The sequence below is a fragment of the Leptonychotes weddellii genome, chromosome 5 (assembly GCF_054177405.1).
Source record: "Leptonychotes weddellii isolate Sample4059 chromosome 5, ASM5417740v2, whole genome shotgun sequence".
NCBI lineage: Eukaryota > Metazoa > Chordata > Mammalia > Carnivora > Phocidae > Leptonychotes > Leptonychotes weddellii.
In genome coordinates this window covers 11653036-11671417 of record NC_138373.1, presented here as the reverse complement: position 1 = coordinate 11671417, position 18382 = coordinate 11653036, and the positions used below count along the sequence as shown (strand labels likewise).

The 18382-nt window shown below is 37.9% G+C and overlaps 1 protein-coding gene across 6 annotated transcripts in view; it reads right to left on the bottom strand.

The window, feature by feature from the left end:
* AUTS2 (activator of transcription and developmental regulator AUTS2) overlaps positions 1 to 18382 on the bottom strand; it is a 1062127-nt gene that overhangs the window by 594403 nt on the left and 449342 nt on the right. For all 6 annotated transcript variants that reach the window (XM_081819609.1, XM_081819612.1, XM_081819611.1 and 3 more), the window contains one exon: positions 4406 to 4501. In XM_081819609.1, the coding sequence (XP_081675735.1) occupies positions 4406 to 4501 (96 nt within the window). The remainder of the gene's footprint in view (positions 1 to 4405; positions 4502 to 18382) is intronic.

Genomic DNA, 18382 nt, shown 5'->3' with positions numbered 1-18382 from the left:
ACATCATGTAATGTGTCAGGAATTGGGCAGAGTATTCAGTACTGGGGAAAAAATGAGCTTTAGCCTAAAGGCTGTTCTGGTTCCACCCAAGAAAGCATAAAAGCAAACCTCAGAAAAAATCAAACTATTTCCAAATGACATAATTACATCCCAGAATAAAGCTCAAGAAAATTTTTAGAAACCAAAACCATCCAGCACCCAATAAAGAAAAACTTAAAATGTTCGTCATCCCCCCAAAATTGTCAAGCATGCAAAGGAGACAGACAGGACATAACAAACCCACAATGAGGAGAAAAACCAACCAACAGAAACAGACATGGAAAGGATACAGATGACATGATTAGTAGACTGAGGGCCTTAGAACAGTTAATAATAACTATTTCCCATAGGTTCAAGAAAGTAATGAAAGCACAGGCATGGTAAGGAGTGACATGGTAAAACCACACAGAACAAAACCAGCAGCAGTCCTTCACTCCAGCTCCTCATTCTCTGATAGTCATTAAGGTAATTAGTTACTAATTCCCTTTAAAGAAAAAGTAGGGGCATCTTTATTTTTTAAAATACTGTGTGGGTAGGTGTTGCCCTGGTATCCAAAAAAAATTATTTTGTGGCTTGATTTGTCAAAGGCTTTCATCTCAGCAAATTTTGGATTGCAATAGGCCTGAGGTAAGAATTTGCAACCTCAGAACTGCTCATGCAAAGGAAATAAGTGGCTAGAGGTTCTGGAACATCTCACTAAATGCCAACTTCTCTTTTTTCTTTTCCTTTTTTTTTTTTTTTTTCCCCTCCTTTCATTTCTCCTTTCATATTTTGATACTGTTGTTGCAAAGGGTATGAATTTCAATAATACACAACATGAACTCAAAGTATTACATAGACTGTCTTGACATAGACTGGCAGAATTGTTACAGCCCCAATTTTTTTTACATTATTCTACTGTGGTTAAATATATATATATATACATATATATTTTTTTTTTGACATTTTAGTCATTTTTAAGTGGCATTAATTATATTCTTAACATTGTGGATTAATTTTCCAAAACTATTTCATCACCCTAAACAGAAACTTTCAAACGATTAATTAATAACTCCCAACACCTCACATTCCCCCACTCCCATGACTGGTCCCTGGGAACTCCTATTCTACTTTCTGTCTCTAGGAATTTGCATATTCTATACTCCTTTATATAAGTGGAACCATACAATATTTGTCTTTTTATGACTAGCTTCTCTCACTTAGTATAATGTTTTCAAGGTTCATCTATGTTGTAGCATGAATGAGAACTTATCCCGTTTTTATGACTAAATAATGTTCCGTTGTCCATATATGCCACTTTTTGTTTATCCGTTCATCTATTGATGGACATGGGTTGTTTCTACCTTTCGGTTAGTGTAAATAATGCTGCAATAAAAATTGGCATAGAGATATCTAACTATTTTCAATTTGATTGGGTATATACCTAAAAGTGGAATTGGTGGGACATATGATAACTACATATTTAGTTTTTTGAGAACCTGCCAAGCTGTTTTCCACAGTGCCGCACCATTTTCCATTCTCACCATCATGTACAAGGGTTCTAATTTCTCTATATCCCTGCCAACACTTATTCCTCCCCCACTTTTTTTTTTTTTATCATAACCATCCTAGTAGATGTAAAGGGATATCTCATTATGGTTTTGATTTGCATTTCCCTAATGACCATGATGAGGAGACTCTTTCATGTGCTTACTGGCCATTTGTATATCTTTTTTGCAAATGTCTATTCAAGTCCTTTGCCCATTTTTGAATATTAAAAACACTTACCGGTTCTATGATTTGCGAATATTTTCTCCCATTCTGTAGGGATTTTTTTTCACTTTTTGATAATGCCCTCTGAGATACACAAATGCTTTTAGTTTGGATGATGTCCAATTTTCCTATCATTTTCTGTTGTTGATAATGCTTTGGCGGCCATATCTGAGAATCCACTGCCAAATTCAAAATCAGGAAACTGACCCACGTTTGCTTCTAAGAGTTTCACGATTTTAGTTCTTGTACTCAGGCCATCGATTTATTGTGAGTTAATTTGTGTACATGATGTGGTGCAGGGGTCCAACTTCACTCTTTTGCATAAGGAAATCAGTTGTCCCAGCACCATCTGTTGAAGACAGAATTCTTTCCCAACTGCATGGACTTAACACTCATATCAAAAATCCGTTGGCTATAGATGTATGGATTCATTTTTGGACTCTCAATACTATTCCAATGGTCTGTAGATCTATTCTGATGCCAGTATCATACTGTTTTGATTACTATCGCTTTGCTTAAGTTTTCAAACTGGTAAGTGTGAGTTTCCCAACATTGTTCTTCTTTTCCAAGATTGTTTTGACTACCAGGGATTGCATGCCATTCCACAGAAATCTGAGTATCTGTTTTTTGTTTTGTTTTGTTTTTCGTTTTTGCAAAAAAGGATGTTGGAATTTTCAGAGGAATTGCCCTGAATCTGTACATTGCTTTGGGTAGAATCTCAATATTAAGTCTTTGTATCCATGAACAGAATATCTTGCCAATTTCTTTTGATCTCATGGAAAGTGAATTCAGGGCAACCAGTCAAAAGATCTCAATGACTATACAATACTGTACTCTTGTCCCCTGACTTAACATGGCTTTCATTTCTCCACTCTGTGATGAAATTATGATTAACTAATCCTGGAATAATTTCCAGGGTGAGTGAGATCTCGTATTAAAAACAAAAGCTCAGAGGAGCTACTTAAGCATTAAATATTTTTAACAACTTAGGTAAGAAATACTGCTTTATTATTATAATTTATAGTTCTATCACAAAGTTAATGAAACATATAAACACACGAAGAAATATTCTTATACACAGACATACCCACACAGCAAGACTGTTATATTCTTTATTTGTATAATTGATATTAAACCTTATTAGAAGAAGAGGAGGCAATTATCTAATATTAAGAGTATTATAAAAATAATTATATTTTGTGTATTCCACTTAATTCTTTTAAGAATTCAATGTTCCACACATCAAGTCTCATTCTAAATATCTCAGACTTTCCTGAGAGGTATGTCTTGGGACTGTCCACCTTGGATGATATAGAAATGTATGGGAGATTACATGGAATGACTCAATGTCCTGCAGTGGGCTCCAACCTTTTATGCTTATGAACACCCCTCAGTTAAAAAAAGCTTTGAGCACACTCCGAAAATAGAGGTGTTTATAAATTATATACTTGAACTACTCCCAGCTTGTTAAATTAAGTATTAGCAAAGTTTCATTTGTTTTTAGACAAAAAATAATAAGTTCTAGTATTTTTTTCCTGCAACACACCGAATCATCTTGTATCCCAGGATGAAGACAACTGCTTTAGAGTATTAAAAAAGGAGGGAAACAAGGGGCGAAGGTTTTTGCTCCTTATTCTATGCCCTAGCTCTGCTTATTCTTCTTGAAACTCAGAGACTCTGAATTTCTGTCTCTTTCTTGAGAGTACTGTATCAGTTAATCTGTTAATGTTCCTTTACTGGTATCACTAATAAAAATGTCTCCCTACTTCATCATTTTATAAGAAAGTTTCCCAGTGTTGCTTCAGGGTCAAGAATCCTGTTCCGTATCATGTTAGGTTAGAAAACAAGAGAGCCCAGAGGATCAGATGGCTCCCGGGAGCGGCAAAGGAGAATCTGCCCTGTTGGCAGATAGGAGGCTGGAGAGTCGTCAGGGGCAAGTCTGGGGGCTGACAGACCCCTCAAGAGGTATAGTACATTATCACAAGGAATTTTCCTTTGGAAATCAGTCAGGAAATAAAACTCCTTCTCCTGCCACGTAAGTGGCTGGTCACTCATCCCTTCCAACAGAAATAAAATGGCAGAAGGGGATTGTTACCAATCTCACAGGCGAAGAAATTACAAAAAGCCCAAAGTTAAATGATGTCATCTTCCAGTGGTAGAACTGTCGGACTACTTTTCTCATTTGCCACACTGATAATAAAAGTATTATCCCTTCCCTTTGTAATCTTTCGTTTCTAAGGTGACACGTACTCCCACCCACTTTTTATGTGTTAAACCACATTTTGGGTCACACTAGAAAACAGAATGAAGCCACCAGGCCAGGCTCAAACATGTGTACTGAGAGAGAGGGAACTGTAATGCTTGCATAGACCAAGTGATGGGACGGGATAGGAGTGTTGGGAAAGTGAGACCTGACCCAAGCGATGTGTGGTCTGGTGGTTTTGTCTGATTTCTTTTTTTTTTATTATGTTATGTTAATCACCATACAATACATCATTAGTTTTTGATGTAGTGTTCCATGATTCATTGTTTGCATATAAAACCCACTGCTCCATGCAGAACTTGCCCTCTTTAATACCCATCACCAGGCTGTCCAATTTTTTTTTAAACTTACATCGCTGAGCCTTTCCCGAGAGCTGCTCCTGTGGAAGCCCTTGGATTCTCCACTGTCACTGTCACTGTCCCTGCAGCTGTTCTGGCCTGGCTTGAGCTAAAGGCAAAGAAAAAAGGAAAAAGAAAAAAGTCAGTGGTCTCCTCACACAACTGCTCTTTGCCCCCGTGTTCTTCCAGTCTTGTCAAAAGTGAACAACTTAAGGTCCTGCATTTTAACATTCTTCTCAGCTTCTGAGTCGTGCCAGGCAGGTGGCCATAGGAAGAAACATGGAGAAGGATAAGCAAAACATTTACCATAAAATGTCAGTGTAAATAAGAGTGAGCAAGCCTTAAAAAAAAAAAAAAAACAACACTTGACAAAAATCTAACAAAGGTCCATGAATCTTGGAAAGTAATTGTCCCTCAGATTTGTCCTCTGTTCCACAGGGAGTTTTTGTCAATAAAAAGACCAAAAACACTGAATTAGCTAAAGTCAGATTACACCAACTATGGTTACCCACCTTTCCTCTGTCCTCCTCTGAAGAAAGAATACAACAAAACAGGACTAAAAAAAAACAACAACAATGTTTTCTTCTCCTAGGAGAAAACGATGAGATGCTGTGTGTTACTCTTTCACCATTGGGAAGACATTGATCCTGATTTCTGAGACAACATTCTGGAGGTCTCTTGACAGATATTTAAGAGTACCCAGATTAAGACCTACAGCTTAAGTAATTAAGCCACAATTCATTCAACAAGTATGTATTAAGTGCCACATCTGGACCAGGTAGTAAGAGCTGGAAATATGATGCTAAACCAAAAAAAAAAAAAGTCTCTGTTCTTATGAAGCTTACATTTTAGCAGTTTCTACACATTTACCCAGCTCTGATTTTCATGTTCAGAAAATTTTACACATTCACCCATCTCTGATTTTCATGTTCAGAGAGTTCTACACATTTACCCACCTCTGATTTCCCATTAAAATGAATAAACACACAGAATTTCAAACCAGTAGTCTATATGGGACTAGGAGACACACACATATGGACCATTAGCCGACATTGTCATCATCAACACAGGCCACCTTTGGAGAGACCCCAAGCAATCTGATGCAGGTTACAACTCATAGCCCTTTTATAACGTTCTCAATCAAGCAAGAGAAAGACTGCAAGACAGGCAAATATAACAACATAAGGAAATACACGATAAATGGAACACCAAAAAGTAGCCAGTGACATTAGGAAGAAAAGTAATCTCTGAAGCCTTGGATTTTAAAAGCAGATTGAGCTCATATGGCTGAGAGGAGAGGGGAAGATACTCTTGATGGGAGAGAGGCAGAAAGCAAAGGCAGGAAAGCAACATGCTAGGAAATGATCAGAAGGAGTCTTATCTGAAACAGAGATTTCCTTCTGGGAGGAAATAGGAAGAAACATTACAGAGGGGTACATGGATCAGACATGGTAAGTCTCAAACAAAACACAAGCCCCATGCTTCTGGGCAGGAGGGAATTTCAGAGAGAAGAACAAGTAATAGGTAGCAAAATTTTTGCCTGCAGGTTTTCATGTGGCTCCGGGGCCAAAGGGGAATGTGAACCAAGACAAATGGAGAATGAATCTGAATCCGCATTCCCTGTCTAATGCGCCTCTTTTAAAAACTGCAGTTCAGATCCCACTTTGGGTCACACCATCTAATAAGCTGCCCCAAATCCCTACTATACAGAGCATTCTTTTTTTTTTGCTTTCAGCCTTTCTACAAATCCACTTTTATCACTTTCTTCTAAAAATCCCTTTCTCCAGAAGTCTTCTCTAATGGAACCCAGAAAAATGATACTCATTTTAGTTTGTATCCTCCTGGGCCCGTAAGTGCTTAGTTTCCTTCTAAATTACTGCTAAATCTGCTAATTCTAAGTTAATTCAGATGCAAGCTATATGAGCCTTTTCTTATTACTATGGAATAAAAGTTCAGAATATTGTCATTCTCCTCAAGTTTTCGTTTTTATACTTATAATAAAGGGGAATTTAATCTAAAATGAAAATCACTTTCTCTCAATTTCCTGAACATGTCATGTCCATTTCTGTCCTGCATCTGTCTATTCACCCTAGATTTCCTCAACCCGTAAAGTTCACCCTCACCTTCTCTGTGCTTTCCAGGTCAAAACTGTTTTGAAAGCTCAGATATGATCCACTATATTCTTTGAAGAGCTAGCTAGCTTGTTTGCTTGCTTGCTTGCTTTCTTGATATGCCTTCAAAGTTTAGGTAATATATCATTCTTCATTAAAGGCCTTCGATAATTATGATACATTTTCAAGTTTGAAAAGGCTTACTGTTAAATAAATCTGACCTATAATAAAACCTATACATGGAGTGGACAATTTTGTAGGCCATGTCATAATTTTTATCTTCCTGGATATCTGAGTTAAGTAAATGCAGATAAAGTTACCTCCGATGTGTGAATGACGAAACAAATAGAGCAAATGATGTGCTCAGAATTAGGCAAGAGGTCTAGGACTCAATCCATGTCTGTACTGCTTACTGCTCTCATTTTACTTCTTCGAACCCGTCTAGATGTCAGCATTTCACGTGGAAATAACAAGTCTGCAGTATATTAGTAATTCTCAATAGAATATGTTTTTAATATATTTGTGGTACGTGATTTCATTCACAAAGAAAGAAATCTTATAAGGTGATATTTGATCAAGAGATGTTTATAAAAACTCAGCCCCTCAAAGCTAGATGAGAAATAAACACCCAGCAGGGAATTAACAGTATAAGAGCATAAAGATTTCTCCTTATATCCATCCACCTGGCTTCCCAAAATCTGGACATTGCATTTGGGTCTCTTCCATGTTTCTTCAGGGAAGGAAAGTGATGACTTCAACAGGCCTGACAAGAGACTTCAGTGGCTCTGATGTATATCATCTGGCTAAATGTTGATCTAGGCTAAGGGCAAAACCCAAGAAGGACTGAGACGAAACAGCTTCCTGGCCTTCCCTGTGCCCTGCCGGCAAAAGCACTTCAGTGAATTCTCTTTGGAGAGCCTTACATAAAATCCACCCGCACACCACCCTTTTCTCCTCCAAAGCCAGGCTCAAGTTTAAAGGAAACTTAGGATTTTAAGCTGTCAGACAGCTCAATATTTCAAAGAAATGGATTGACTACAGTAAGTACTAAAGCTAAACCACAAGATTTCAGGCAAAGAAGTATTCATTCCTAATCCCATGAATACATTTAAAACTGGCATTTTTAGCCATATCCAATGGATCATTTGGGGTAGCACAGCTAACTTAGAAGTTGTAATCCTTCACCTGAAATTCCCAGCTATTACCTACAACCAAGAGACATTACAAAGGCCAGGTGCTGGCTTAAACATTTAAAGACCTAAAGAAAATCGATCTGCCTGCATTGATTTGTCCTAGCATCCATGGCGGCTGTTGTAAGAAAGCTTTTGCTAAAACAGATGCAACGAGATTTCTTACTATCACCTTTTAGATACTTTAAAATACCTTGTTTATTTAAAAATTACTGTAATTCACTCTTATTTCCAGAAGTTTATTCCCCTCAGAATATTATATAATTTAGGCATCCGAATTTAGAACAAAACAGATGAAATAAAAGGAAGCTAGTATCTGGCATGAGTGGTAGTAATCCTATCAGTAAGATTAACAATTTTTATAAAACATAAGAAGCTGGCTTGTTTTCCATTAGATTTCACTGTCAACAATATATTCAAAAACTCTGAAGCTGTGATCTTGTTAGAGTTAACTGTTATTAATGGCTAATTAGGAAAATAACGATCCATGGTTTTATCGCTGCTAATGAACATGTAACGAAATCCCATCACCCTGGACCCAGCGAAGGTGGAGCAGTTCTGTATACCCCTGCCAAGATTTGTGAGCCAGGCTATGCTACTCTTTTCAGCTTCAGTATGGAGAGCTCAAGATGCTAGATGCTCAGTAGGTGTCATTAATTCTTCAAACGAAATTCACAGAAGGATAAAGTATATGGAGAAGACACCTATGTCTGAAACTCAAGAGGAATAAATGTGAATTATGCACTGCAATGCAGAAAAGCATCCAAAAGTAATCTCCTACCACCGTTTTGGTTCCTCAAAGCAGCATAAATCCTATCTCAGACTGCTGAGCTTTCTGCAGGGATCTGAATGGACTCCACACAAGGTTTTAAAAATATGTCAATAAGCACAGGCTTTTCTTTTTCTCAATGAAATTTTGTAACATTCCTAACATCAAAACAGCAAGTATTTAATCTTGTAAAAATGTTGCTTTGTTTTTTCAAAATGAAACCTTCCCTATTTGTTGGAATCTTCCCCATACATTGGGTGGTATTTGTACGATTTTTACATTTTTTTTATTTGAATATAGTTGACACACAATGTTTTATTAGTTTCAGGCGTACAGCATAGCAATTCAACATTTCTATATGTTACTCTATGCTCCCCACAAAGGTAGGTACCTAATCTGTCAACACACAACACTATTATAACACCATTGACTATATTCTCTTTGTTGGATCTTTTATTCCTGTGACTTATTCATTCTAAACAACTGGAAGTCTGTATCTTCCACTCCCCTTCTCTCATTTTGCCCATCCCCTCATCCCACCTTCCTCTGCAAACACTGGTTTGTTTTCTGTATTTAAAGGTCTGATTCTGCTTTTTCTTTGTTTATTCATTTCTTTTGTTATTTAGATTCCACGTATGAGTGAAATAATATGGTATTTGTCTTTCTTAGTCTGACTTATTTCCCTTAGCATAATACCTTCTAGGTCCATCCATGTTGTCACAAATGACAAGACCTCATCCTTTTACATGGCTATATAATAATCCAGTGTGTGAGTGTGTGTGTGTGTGTGTGTGTGTGTGTGTATCGCATCTTCTTTATCCATTCATCTATCAATAGACGTGTGGGTTGCTTCCTTATTTTGGCTACTGTAGCTGATGTGCAATAAACATACGGGTGCATATATCTTTTCAAATTAGTTTTTATTTCCTTTGGGTAAATACCCAGTAGCGGAATTACTGGATCATATGGAATTTCTATTTTTTTTTTAAAGATTTTATTTATTTATTCATTAGAGACAGAGAGAGAGAGGCAGAGGGAGAAGCAGGCTCCCAAGGAGCAGGGAGCCCAATGCGGGACTCGATCCCAGGACCCTGAGATCATGACCCGAGCCGAAGGCAGACGCTTAACCATCTGAGCCACCCAGGCGCCCCTGGAATTTCTATTTTTAATTTTAATTTCATGAAGAACCTTCATACTGTTCTCCACAGTGGCTGCAATACATTTGTACTATCATATTCCTTGGCTTTTAAAAGGTATTCAAGATGAGAGGAACAGAACCAAACTAAAGAACTTAATGAAAAAGCTGACACACCAAAATAAGCTGACAGGAAATAACTTCTATAAACAAAATTATAAAGTTCAGAAAAAAAACATTTTCTTAAGAAGTTGTTAATATACTGTACTTTTAAAGGTACAATAACAAGTTGTGCCTAAAGTTAAACATTAAATTCTGGAAACAAGGGCAGGACAAGAAATTTGTGCAAAATTTCTCTGGGATCACAGAATCAAAAACTATTTTCTTATTGTCTTCAAGTAGCTACAGAAAGTGTTTTAAGTAAGGATCCGATAACCATAGAGTTAACCATTAGTAAAATTTAGATATTAAAAATAATGTCTTCTAATCACTGTCAAATAGAAAAGGATTAAAATCATTATCAATATTCTCTACTGAGAATATTCAGAAATGAGGGAAATAGCAGGAAAGCAAAAGCATATGACTAAGTATGTTGGTTGTACTAATAATATATATAAATCAAGCCCTATTTTTTAAAAAAGCCAAGGACATCTAGTATGTTAGGTAAACTAAATAAATAAATATCCAATTATTTGTTAGTGAGAACTCCTAAGTTTTAAAACTCCCCAAGTTTTAAAGCTCCCCAAAGCACACCCAATGCAAACCACTGATCTACACCAAAAGATTAAACTTTCATGTGCCAATGTATAAAGTAAAGAAATATCTTAAGTAATCAAGAAAATGGAGATGGGGAGTCTTTAGCATTCTACTAATCAGGGAGCAAGAACACAGAGTCATAGGAAAGGACACAAATGTTAAAACGCTCAGTCTGACATAAGTAGTACGTAGTGAATTTGGTAATTCTGAGACACCAAGTCTTTCAGTGCACCCACAGGACATCAGTACCAGCTGCAGATGGACCAGACCACAAAGAACATCAAAATCAATTCCAAAATGTAGAAATCACATTAGCAGTCTCCTCTATGATAAAAATTAATGACAATCTCACCTAGAGATTTTTTTAAATCTTTTTTTAAAACCTATTTTAAAAAATTCTCTCCAGATGGGGCAGCTGGGTGACTCAGTTGGTTAAGCATCTGCCTTCAGCTCAGGTCATAATCCCAGGGTGCTGGGATTGAGCCCTGCATCGGGCTCCTTGCTCAGTGGGGAGCCTGCTTCTCCCTCTCCCTCTCCCCCTGCTTGTGCGTGCTCTCTCTCTCCCTCTCTCTGCCCGTCCAGTAAATAAAATCTTAAAAAAAATTCCCTCCACAATTACAGTTGAGTGAGACAAAATCACAAACACATCATTTTAAAAGAAAATAAAAACTATAAATATGTAAAAAAAAATTTATAGGATGCTGTAAATTCTGTGCTGGAGGTTAACTTTCTAAACTTTCTAAAAAGTGGAAAATAATAGAAATAAGCTAGTTACAGAGATCAAAAAGAAGACAAAAAAGCAATGGCAGGGAAAATTAGAGAAAGGAAATTTTAAAAATGAAAAGTACGGCGCCTGGGTGGCTTAGTCGGTTAAGTGGCCGACTCTCAATTTTGGCTCAGGTTATGATCTCAGGGTCTTGGGACTAAGCTCTGCATCAGGCTCCACGCTCGGTATGGAATCTGCTTGAGGATTCTCTCCTTGTGTCACCCCCACCCCCTTTTGTGCACTCGCTCCCTCTTGCTCTCTCTCACTCTCTCTCAAATAAAATAAATCTTTTAAAAAATGAAAGGTACATAATGAATTGAAAAAGTACTGGACACAATCAATAAACTAGAGTATAAATGGGAATGAAACCCACAGAATTAAAAGAGGCATACTTCTTACAAATCTAAGAGTAAAAAGAGATAAAGAGCAAAACCTAATGTGATAATTTAATAATATGTAATGTGATAATATAAAATGATTATTATAAAATGTGAAAATAACACATTTCTAAATTATAGTACTAAACATTCTATGATGGTACTGTCAAAATCATAATCAAATAGTGTGAACTTTTAAAATTTTTTAACAAAATTTGATTCAGAGCATTAAGAGAAATATGCAAAGCTAATCTGTGCCAAAATCCAATAATATAAATGAAACACAAAGGGAACTAAGGGATTATTTTTTAGTTAAAAGAGCTGCAAAAATCTGAATAAATACATCAAATTAAATTTAATAATAAAGGGTAGTTCACCAAGTTCTAACTGAATTTTTCACAAGAATGTAAGAGACCATCAATTTGCAAATGGACATAAGGGAAATTTTTGAGTTGATGGCAAAGTTCCAAAATTGGAGTACAGTGATGATCACATAACTCTATACACTAAAACTCATTAAATTGTACACTTAACAATAAGTGAATTTCAGGACATGTAACAATACAGAGGTTTATTTTTAAAAGTAAAAGATTCCATCATTACTCCAGAAACAGTTCCTAATAAAGGACTTACCTGTTAGGTCAGGGTCAGGGAAGAAAACTCCCTTCCTTAAAGTCAACTACGCTACACCAAAATCTAATCATGGGAGTCAACAGGAGGCAAGTTATCCTGAGGGACATCTTGGAATTCTGCCTACCACAGGGGGTTTACAAAGACAAGAAAAGGAGAAACTGCTTCTAACTCCATTTATTATAAAATCATTCCAATGTAGTAAAGTTTCACTAATGCAAAATAATACAGGGTTCTTGGACATGCCTGGACTTTGGAGTGTCATTTATCTAATGTGTCAGTGATGTTCCCAAATAATATTTAAGGTATGGCACAGATAATAACTCGAAGGCTGTGTTATTAGCTTGGAAAGGGAAACTATCGAATCACTTCCACTTGCCAATCACATACATTATTCAACACTTAAGGGGGTACGGGGGACTTTGTAGCAGTAAAAATAAACCTGAAAGTTAATAAAGAGAGGAAAATAAGCCAAGATCAATCTAACTACATAGTTTCAAACATAAACAAGAAGCAATTAAGACAATCAAGAGCAATCTGACCAACTTTGATAGCTTTCCAATAGACACACTCAACCCAGACAGCAGAACTTAATAATGTTCTACAGCTTATCAAGAGAATCATAACTCTCTATGATTTAGCCAAGAGGCTATTATGATACTGTTTCTTTATAACTTAATAATGGGAAGGGAAGAGAATGGAAGTGTAAATAGCAGGGTTTGATACATAACTCACATCTCTATCTACAACTTGGGTACTATTTCTAGGTTGAATTATGTTGACAAAAAGCATGATAACGTACCTGACTTAATTTTCTACTGGAAAGGAAGTGTAAACTATAGGGTGTGGGGAGGAAGGATGTACAAGAATGTAATTAAAGAGAAAAGCCTGAATGAACAAAAGATGTTTGGCATTCCTTGGGTATCACTGTGCACTAAAAGATAAATCTATTTTCAAATTAGCTCAGAAATTCACATGCAGTACTGTGTACAATGCAACAATAATTTGATGAAGGAATGTTTGACTGCTTTGGCAAGGTGTTCTAGCCTTCTGATAATGAGATTTTGATTAATAAAAAGAAATTCTGAGACAATATTATTTGGTTGGTGATAATGAATATACAAAAATAACAAATACACAGAACTTACTTTTTGTATTTTTCTATAAAAAAAATGTTTTCAAAAAACTTTTTAAATGGCTTGGCATTAAAATAACCATCACCCCCAGACACAGAATGCTTTATGTCGTTATGTCTTTTTTCCCACTCTACCATGAAAAAATAGCCAACTGAGGTCGAAGGAAAGAAATATGCAAGATGAGTCTGACACATCATATCATCCCAGAAAGACCATGTCAAAGGGACTTGGGAGCCAAATTTGAGGCACTTCCACTTATGAAAGATGGGACAATTTTATTACCAATAGCATAATAACACAATGAATTAAAACATATCAAACATGGTTATACAAGTAGACAATTATTTTAAAGATTTTATTTATTTATTTGAGAGAGAGAGAATGAGAGACAGAGAGCATGAGAGGGAGGAGGGTCAGAGGGAGAAGCAGACTCCCTGCCGAGCAGGGAGCCCGATGCGGGACTCGATCCCGGGACTCCAGGATCATGACCTGAGCCGAAGGCAGTCGCTTAACCAACTGAGCCACCCAGGCGCCCGACAATTATTTTAAAAGAAAACCAACCAACAAATAAATACTTTATTGGTTATCTTTGGAGGACCTTCTGAAAATGAAAAAAATAAAGCAAGGAATCAAGCATCAATGGCTGCTGTAACATCATAAAAAGAAAGAAAACCAGATAATGCATGCCTCCTGATGTGAGAACATATCACTCAACAGCCCCCCCAAAAATCAAACCTGAATCTGATTTACCACAGATTCTAATGCAAACTTACAAGAAATGTAAGGGATAGGGGCACATGTTAAACTATACATCAGGGGATATGAAATCAGCAAACTCCAGAAATTTCCCGATTCCCTCAATGAATCAATTGCAAAGTAAGCACAAAAGAGTAGGAATGAGATAAAACATAGGGCATCTCAACCAGCTGCAAGGTACTGATCTTGTTTTAAACCTAGTTTGTGCAAAGCATAAAAAATTATGAGGCAAACTCAGAAATATGTCTGTTGACGAGTACTGATTACATTAAGAAATTGTTTCTATTTCAATATAGTTACACTAAAAAGGGAAGGCCTTTTGTAGGTACAGACTGAAATATTTATGACCGAAATGATTTGACATTTGGGATTTACTTTTCAAAATAATGCAGGTGATAGGGAGAACAGTACCAGTGGCGTGCTGGTTAGGGGAGATTAGGGATACAGATGAAACAAGATGTCTTAATTGTTGAGGTTGGATACATGTGAGTTTATTACACTGTTATCTCTACTTTAGGATGCATTTTAAATTTGCCATAAAAATAAGTTTTAAAAATCTTATCTCCAGATGAGGCATTTTTCTCCCCTAACCCATATACTTAGTGGCTATTCATTTTCATTGCTAGATTATGAACATCTAGAATTCATAGGATATAAAATACTTTGGTGGCAAGCTATCAAAATTTTTAAGATAATGGGGCACCTGGGTGGCTCAGTTGGTTAAGCAACTGCCTTTGGCTCAGGTCATGATCCTGGAGTCCCAGGATCGAGTCCCACATCGGGCTCCCTGCTCAGCAGGGAGTCTGCTTCTCCCTCTGATCCTCCCCCTCTCATGCTCTCTGCCTCCCATTCTCTCTCTCAGATAAATAAATAAAATCTTTAAAAAAAATTTTAAGATAATGAATTTTTAGAGCAAACCTCTTTCCAACTTGCCGCTGTTTTGATACCAGTACATTTCAAATGCAATCCAATCAAAAATTAAATTCTAAGGAAATTCCATAGACTGACGGCTTAATCAACAGACACTTTCTCACAGTTGTAGAGGCTGGAAGTACAAGATCAAGGTCAGCATGGGCAGTTTCTGGTGAGAACTCACTCTCTTCCTAGACAGCTACCTTCTCTCTGTGTCCTCACATGATGGGGAGAGGGAGAACTAGCAGCTCTCCAATGACTCTTCTTAAACATCAGTCAGGGTCCTGCCCTTTATGACTTCGCTTCACCTTAATTACTTCCTTACTCCAAATACATGAGGGTTCAACATATGAATTGGGAGGAGGCATAATTCAGTCCATAGCACTTAGTAACCTGTATATCACTAAACTTATTGCCAATTAGTAAGTATTCCATACTAAGCTCCATTATTTCCATGAGAATAGAAATGAACTGCTTTAGCAAACACTATACTCAACTTTTTAAAAAAGCGACAGACATTTTGTAAGTCGGATGGGTTGCACAAATGCATGTTCTATAGTATTTGAGATCCCTCTTACAAACTGAATTGTTGTCTATCCAAAATTCCTATGTTGGAACCCTAATTTCCATTATTTGAGAAGGTGACTGCATTTGCAAAGAAGGACTTTAAAAAGGTAATTAAGTTAAATGAGGCCATGAGGGTGGGCCCTAATCAAATCTGACCTGTGTTCTTTTATGAAGAGGAGATACAGAGAGAGAGACAACAGGGAGGCACATGAAAAGAGAAAAGACCATGTGAAGCCATAGGGAGAAAGCAACCATCAGCAAGGCAAGGAGAGAGGCCTCAGGAAAACCTGCCAACACACTGACCTTGGACTTCTAGTCTCCAGAACTGTGAGAAAATAAATTTCTGTTTCTGAAGTTACCACTCTGTGGTATTTTGTTATGGCAGCCTAGCAAGCTAATATAATCCTTTTCTTTAGGGTACAAACATCCTGGCTGTTATTTTTCCCACCTTGGAAGAAAAGAAAATGAAACAAGACAAACAGAAGAACCCAGCTAGCTTTCCATTTCTTTCATGCCCTTTACAAATAATTCTTGAAAACATTTTATCCAGTATCGCCAATTCTTTTCCTCCAATTCTCTGTTTAACCCAGACCAATGAGGCTTTTGTCCTCACATGCCATGAAGTTACTGTCAAGCTCAACAACAAGCTCTCAGAGGCCCTTGCAGAGCTCAGGGCAAGAGACCCAAAAACTATACAGCTAAATCGTGAAAAGTTGTAAATCATGCTAATACAGTGTTAAATAAAATATCTATCATCTGACCTTGTCAAATGAATGTTTGCAATGACACTGAAGGCCAGGTTTTAATTTAAAGTTCTGTATTCCTTGAGTTTTCTTGATGGAAGGTGGCAGCATAGAAGAGCCGGGCCCGGGCCTGGTGCCCTTCCGTTCCCGTCCGTAGTTTGGTCCCTTGTCTCAAGCTCAACAAGCCTCACCTGCACATGTGGTTAACATCCCAGTCCCTCCTCCAGGCTGCACCCACATGGCCCACGGGCCCCAACTCCACTAGCTGTGCCCCCCAGCTCAGGCTCACGCATATGCACAGCTGTGGCGCAAGGTGCTCAGGAGGATGGAGCCAGAAGACAGATCTGCAAAGCCTGACTGCGGACATCTGGGCTGGGAGTTCTGGAGTCCCAGATAACCATGTGTAAAAGGAGTGAGGTGGGCTCCAAGTGGGCACATGTCCTTGGCCCTTTGAACTCTTCCACTCTGGGAAGGGGTACGACTTAAGGAGGGCCAGAGCAGGGCTCAAGCAAAAGCCTCTGTTGCTTGGCTTTGAAGGAATCCAGTACTAGTCAACAATGACCTACGGATACTAAACCTAGTGGTCACTGTCAGTGCCCATCTTACCGGCCTATCTATCTATCTAAGGGTAACATCTGACACAATAGATCATTCCCACATCCCTGAAGCACTTTGCTTCACTCCTGCCTTTCCTCCTACCTCTCTGGCCACTCCTTATCAGTCTGGGTTCTCCACTTAGTCCCAACTCTTAATGTTAGGTTCTCCAGGGCTCGGTCTTTGGACCTCTTCTTTTTGAGGCCTATACTCACTACCTTTAATGATCTCGTCCAATCTCAATGTTTTATATATGATCTATGTGCTAGTAATACCTAATTTATATCCTTAGCCTCAATCTCTTCCGAAAACCCCAGTCTTCTAAATCCAGGTACATCCTTCAATTCTACTTATACATTGAAAAGGCAGCTCAAACTCAAAATGACTAAAGCCATATTCTCAATGTTTCCGATTGTTATTGGTAGCAACTTTACCTTTCCAACTGCTTAGGACAAAATCTTTACTCCCTCTATAGCTACCACTCTACTCAAAGCTACCTTCATCTCTTGCCTGGATTATGACCACTCCTTCCTATCTGATCTCCCCACTATGCCCTTGCCTGCTACTTCTGTCCATCTCTCCCAAGAGGCAGAGTGCTCCTGCTAAAAAGTAAGTCAATTCATATCCTATTCTCAAAATCTTCCAGAGTCTCTCCATCATCATCAGAATAAACACCAAGGTCATCACAATGGCCTACAAGGTAGCCTCCACTGTATCTGGTTCCCCCATTATTTCTCTGGCCTCATTCTCTACTACACTCTGCCTTGCTCCCTCTTTGACAGTTTTACTGGCCACTTCACTGTTCCTCAAACAAGTCAGGCATGCTCCCACCTTAGGGTCTTTGCTCTTGCTGCAACATCTGTCTGAAATGTTCAGCACCCAGAAGGCACAAAGCTCACTGAGGTCTTTATGTAAACGTCACTTTCTCAGTGAGGACTTCCCTGATCATCCTGTTTAGAACTGTGACCCTGCTTCTACTTAACACCTTCTCATGTAGTATATATTTCACTTATTTCATTCGTGCTTTATCTCCTCCAAACTCCTGCTACCTCAACCACATTGCAACCAGATAATAAGTTATCACAGGATTTTTATCTGTTTTGTTCACTGTTACAGGTACAGAGTCTAAAACAGTGCCTATAATTTAATAGACACTCAAAAAGTATCTGTTTAATTAATCACTATGCATAATCTTTGAAGATCTGCAGTGTGTAAGTCAGCCTTCAAAATCTCCCAGAGAATGGCTTTTGGGGCTATTAACAAAGAGTGTGACTAGGTCATAGAAAGCTAGTCTTCTAGAACTAGCCAATAAGGAGAGCTCAGAAACAGTGACTACATGAAAAGCAGCATGTGCGTTAGCAAACCTGTGGGCTTTAGTGATATACAAAATCGGCCTTTAAAAGGCATGTATCATACGACCTCACTGATATGAGGAATTCTTAATCGCAGGAAACAAACTGAGGGTTGCTGGAGTGGGGGTGGGGTGGGAGGGATGGGGTGACTGGGTGATAGACACTGGGGAGGGTATGTGCTCTGGTAAGCGCTGTG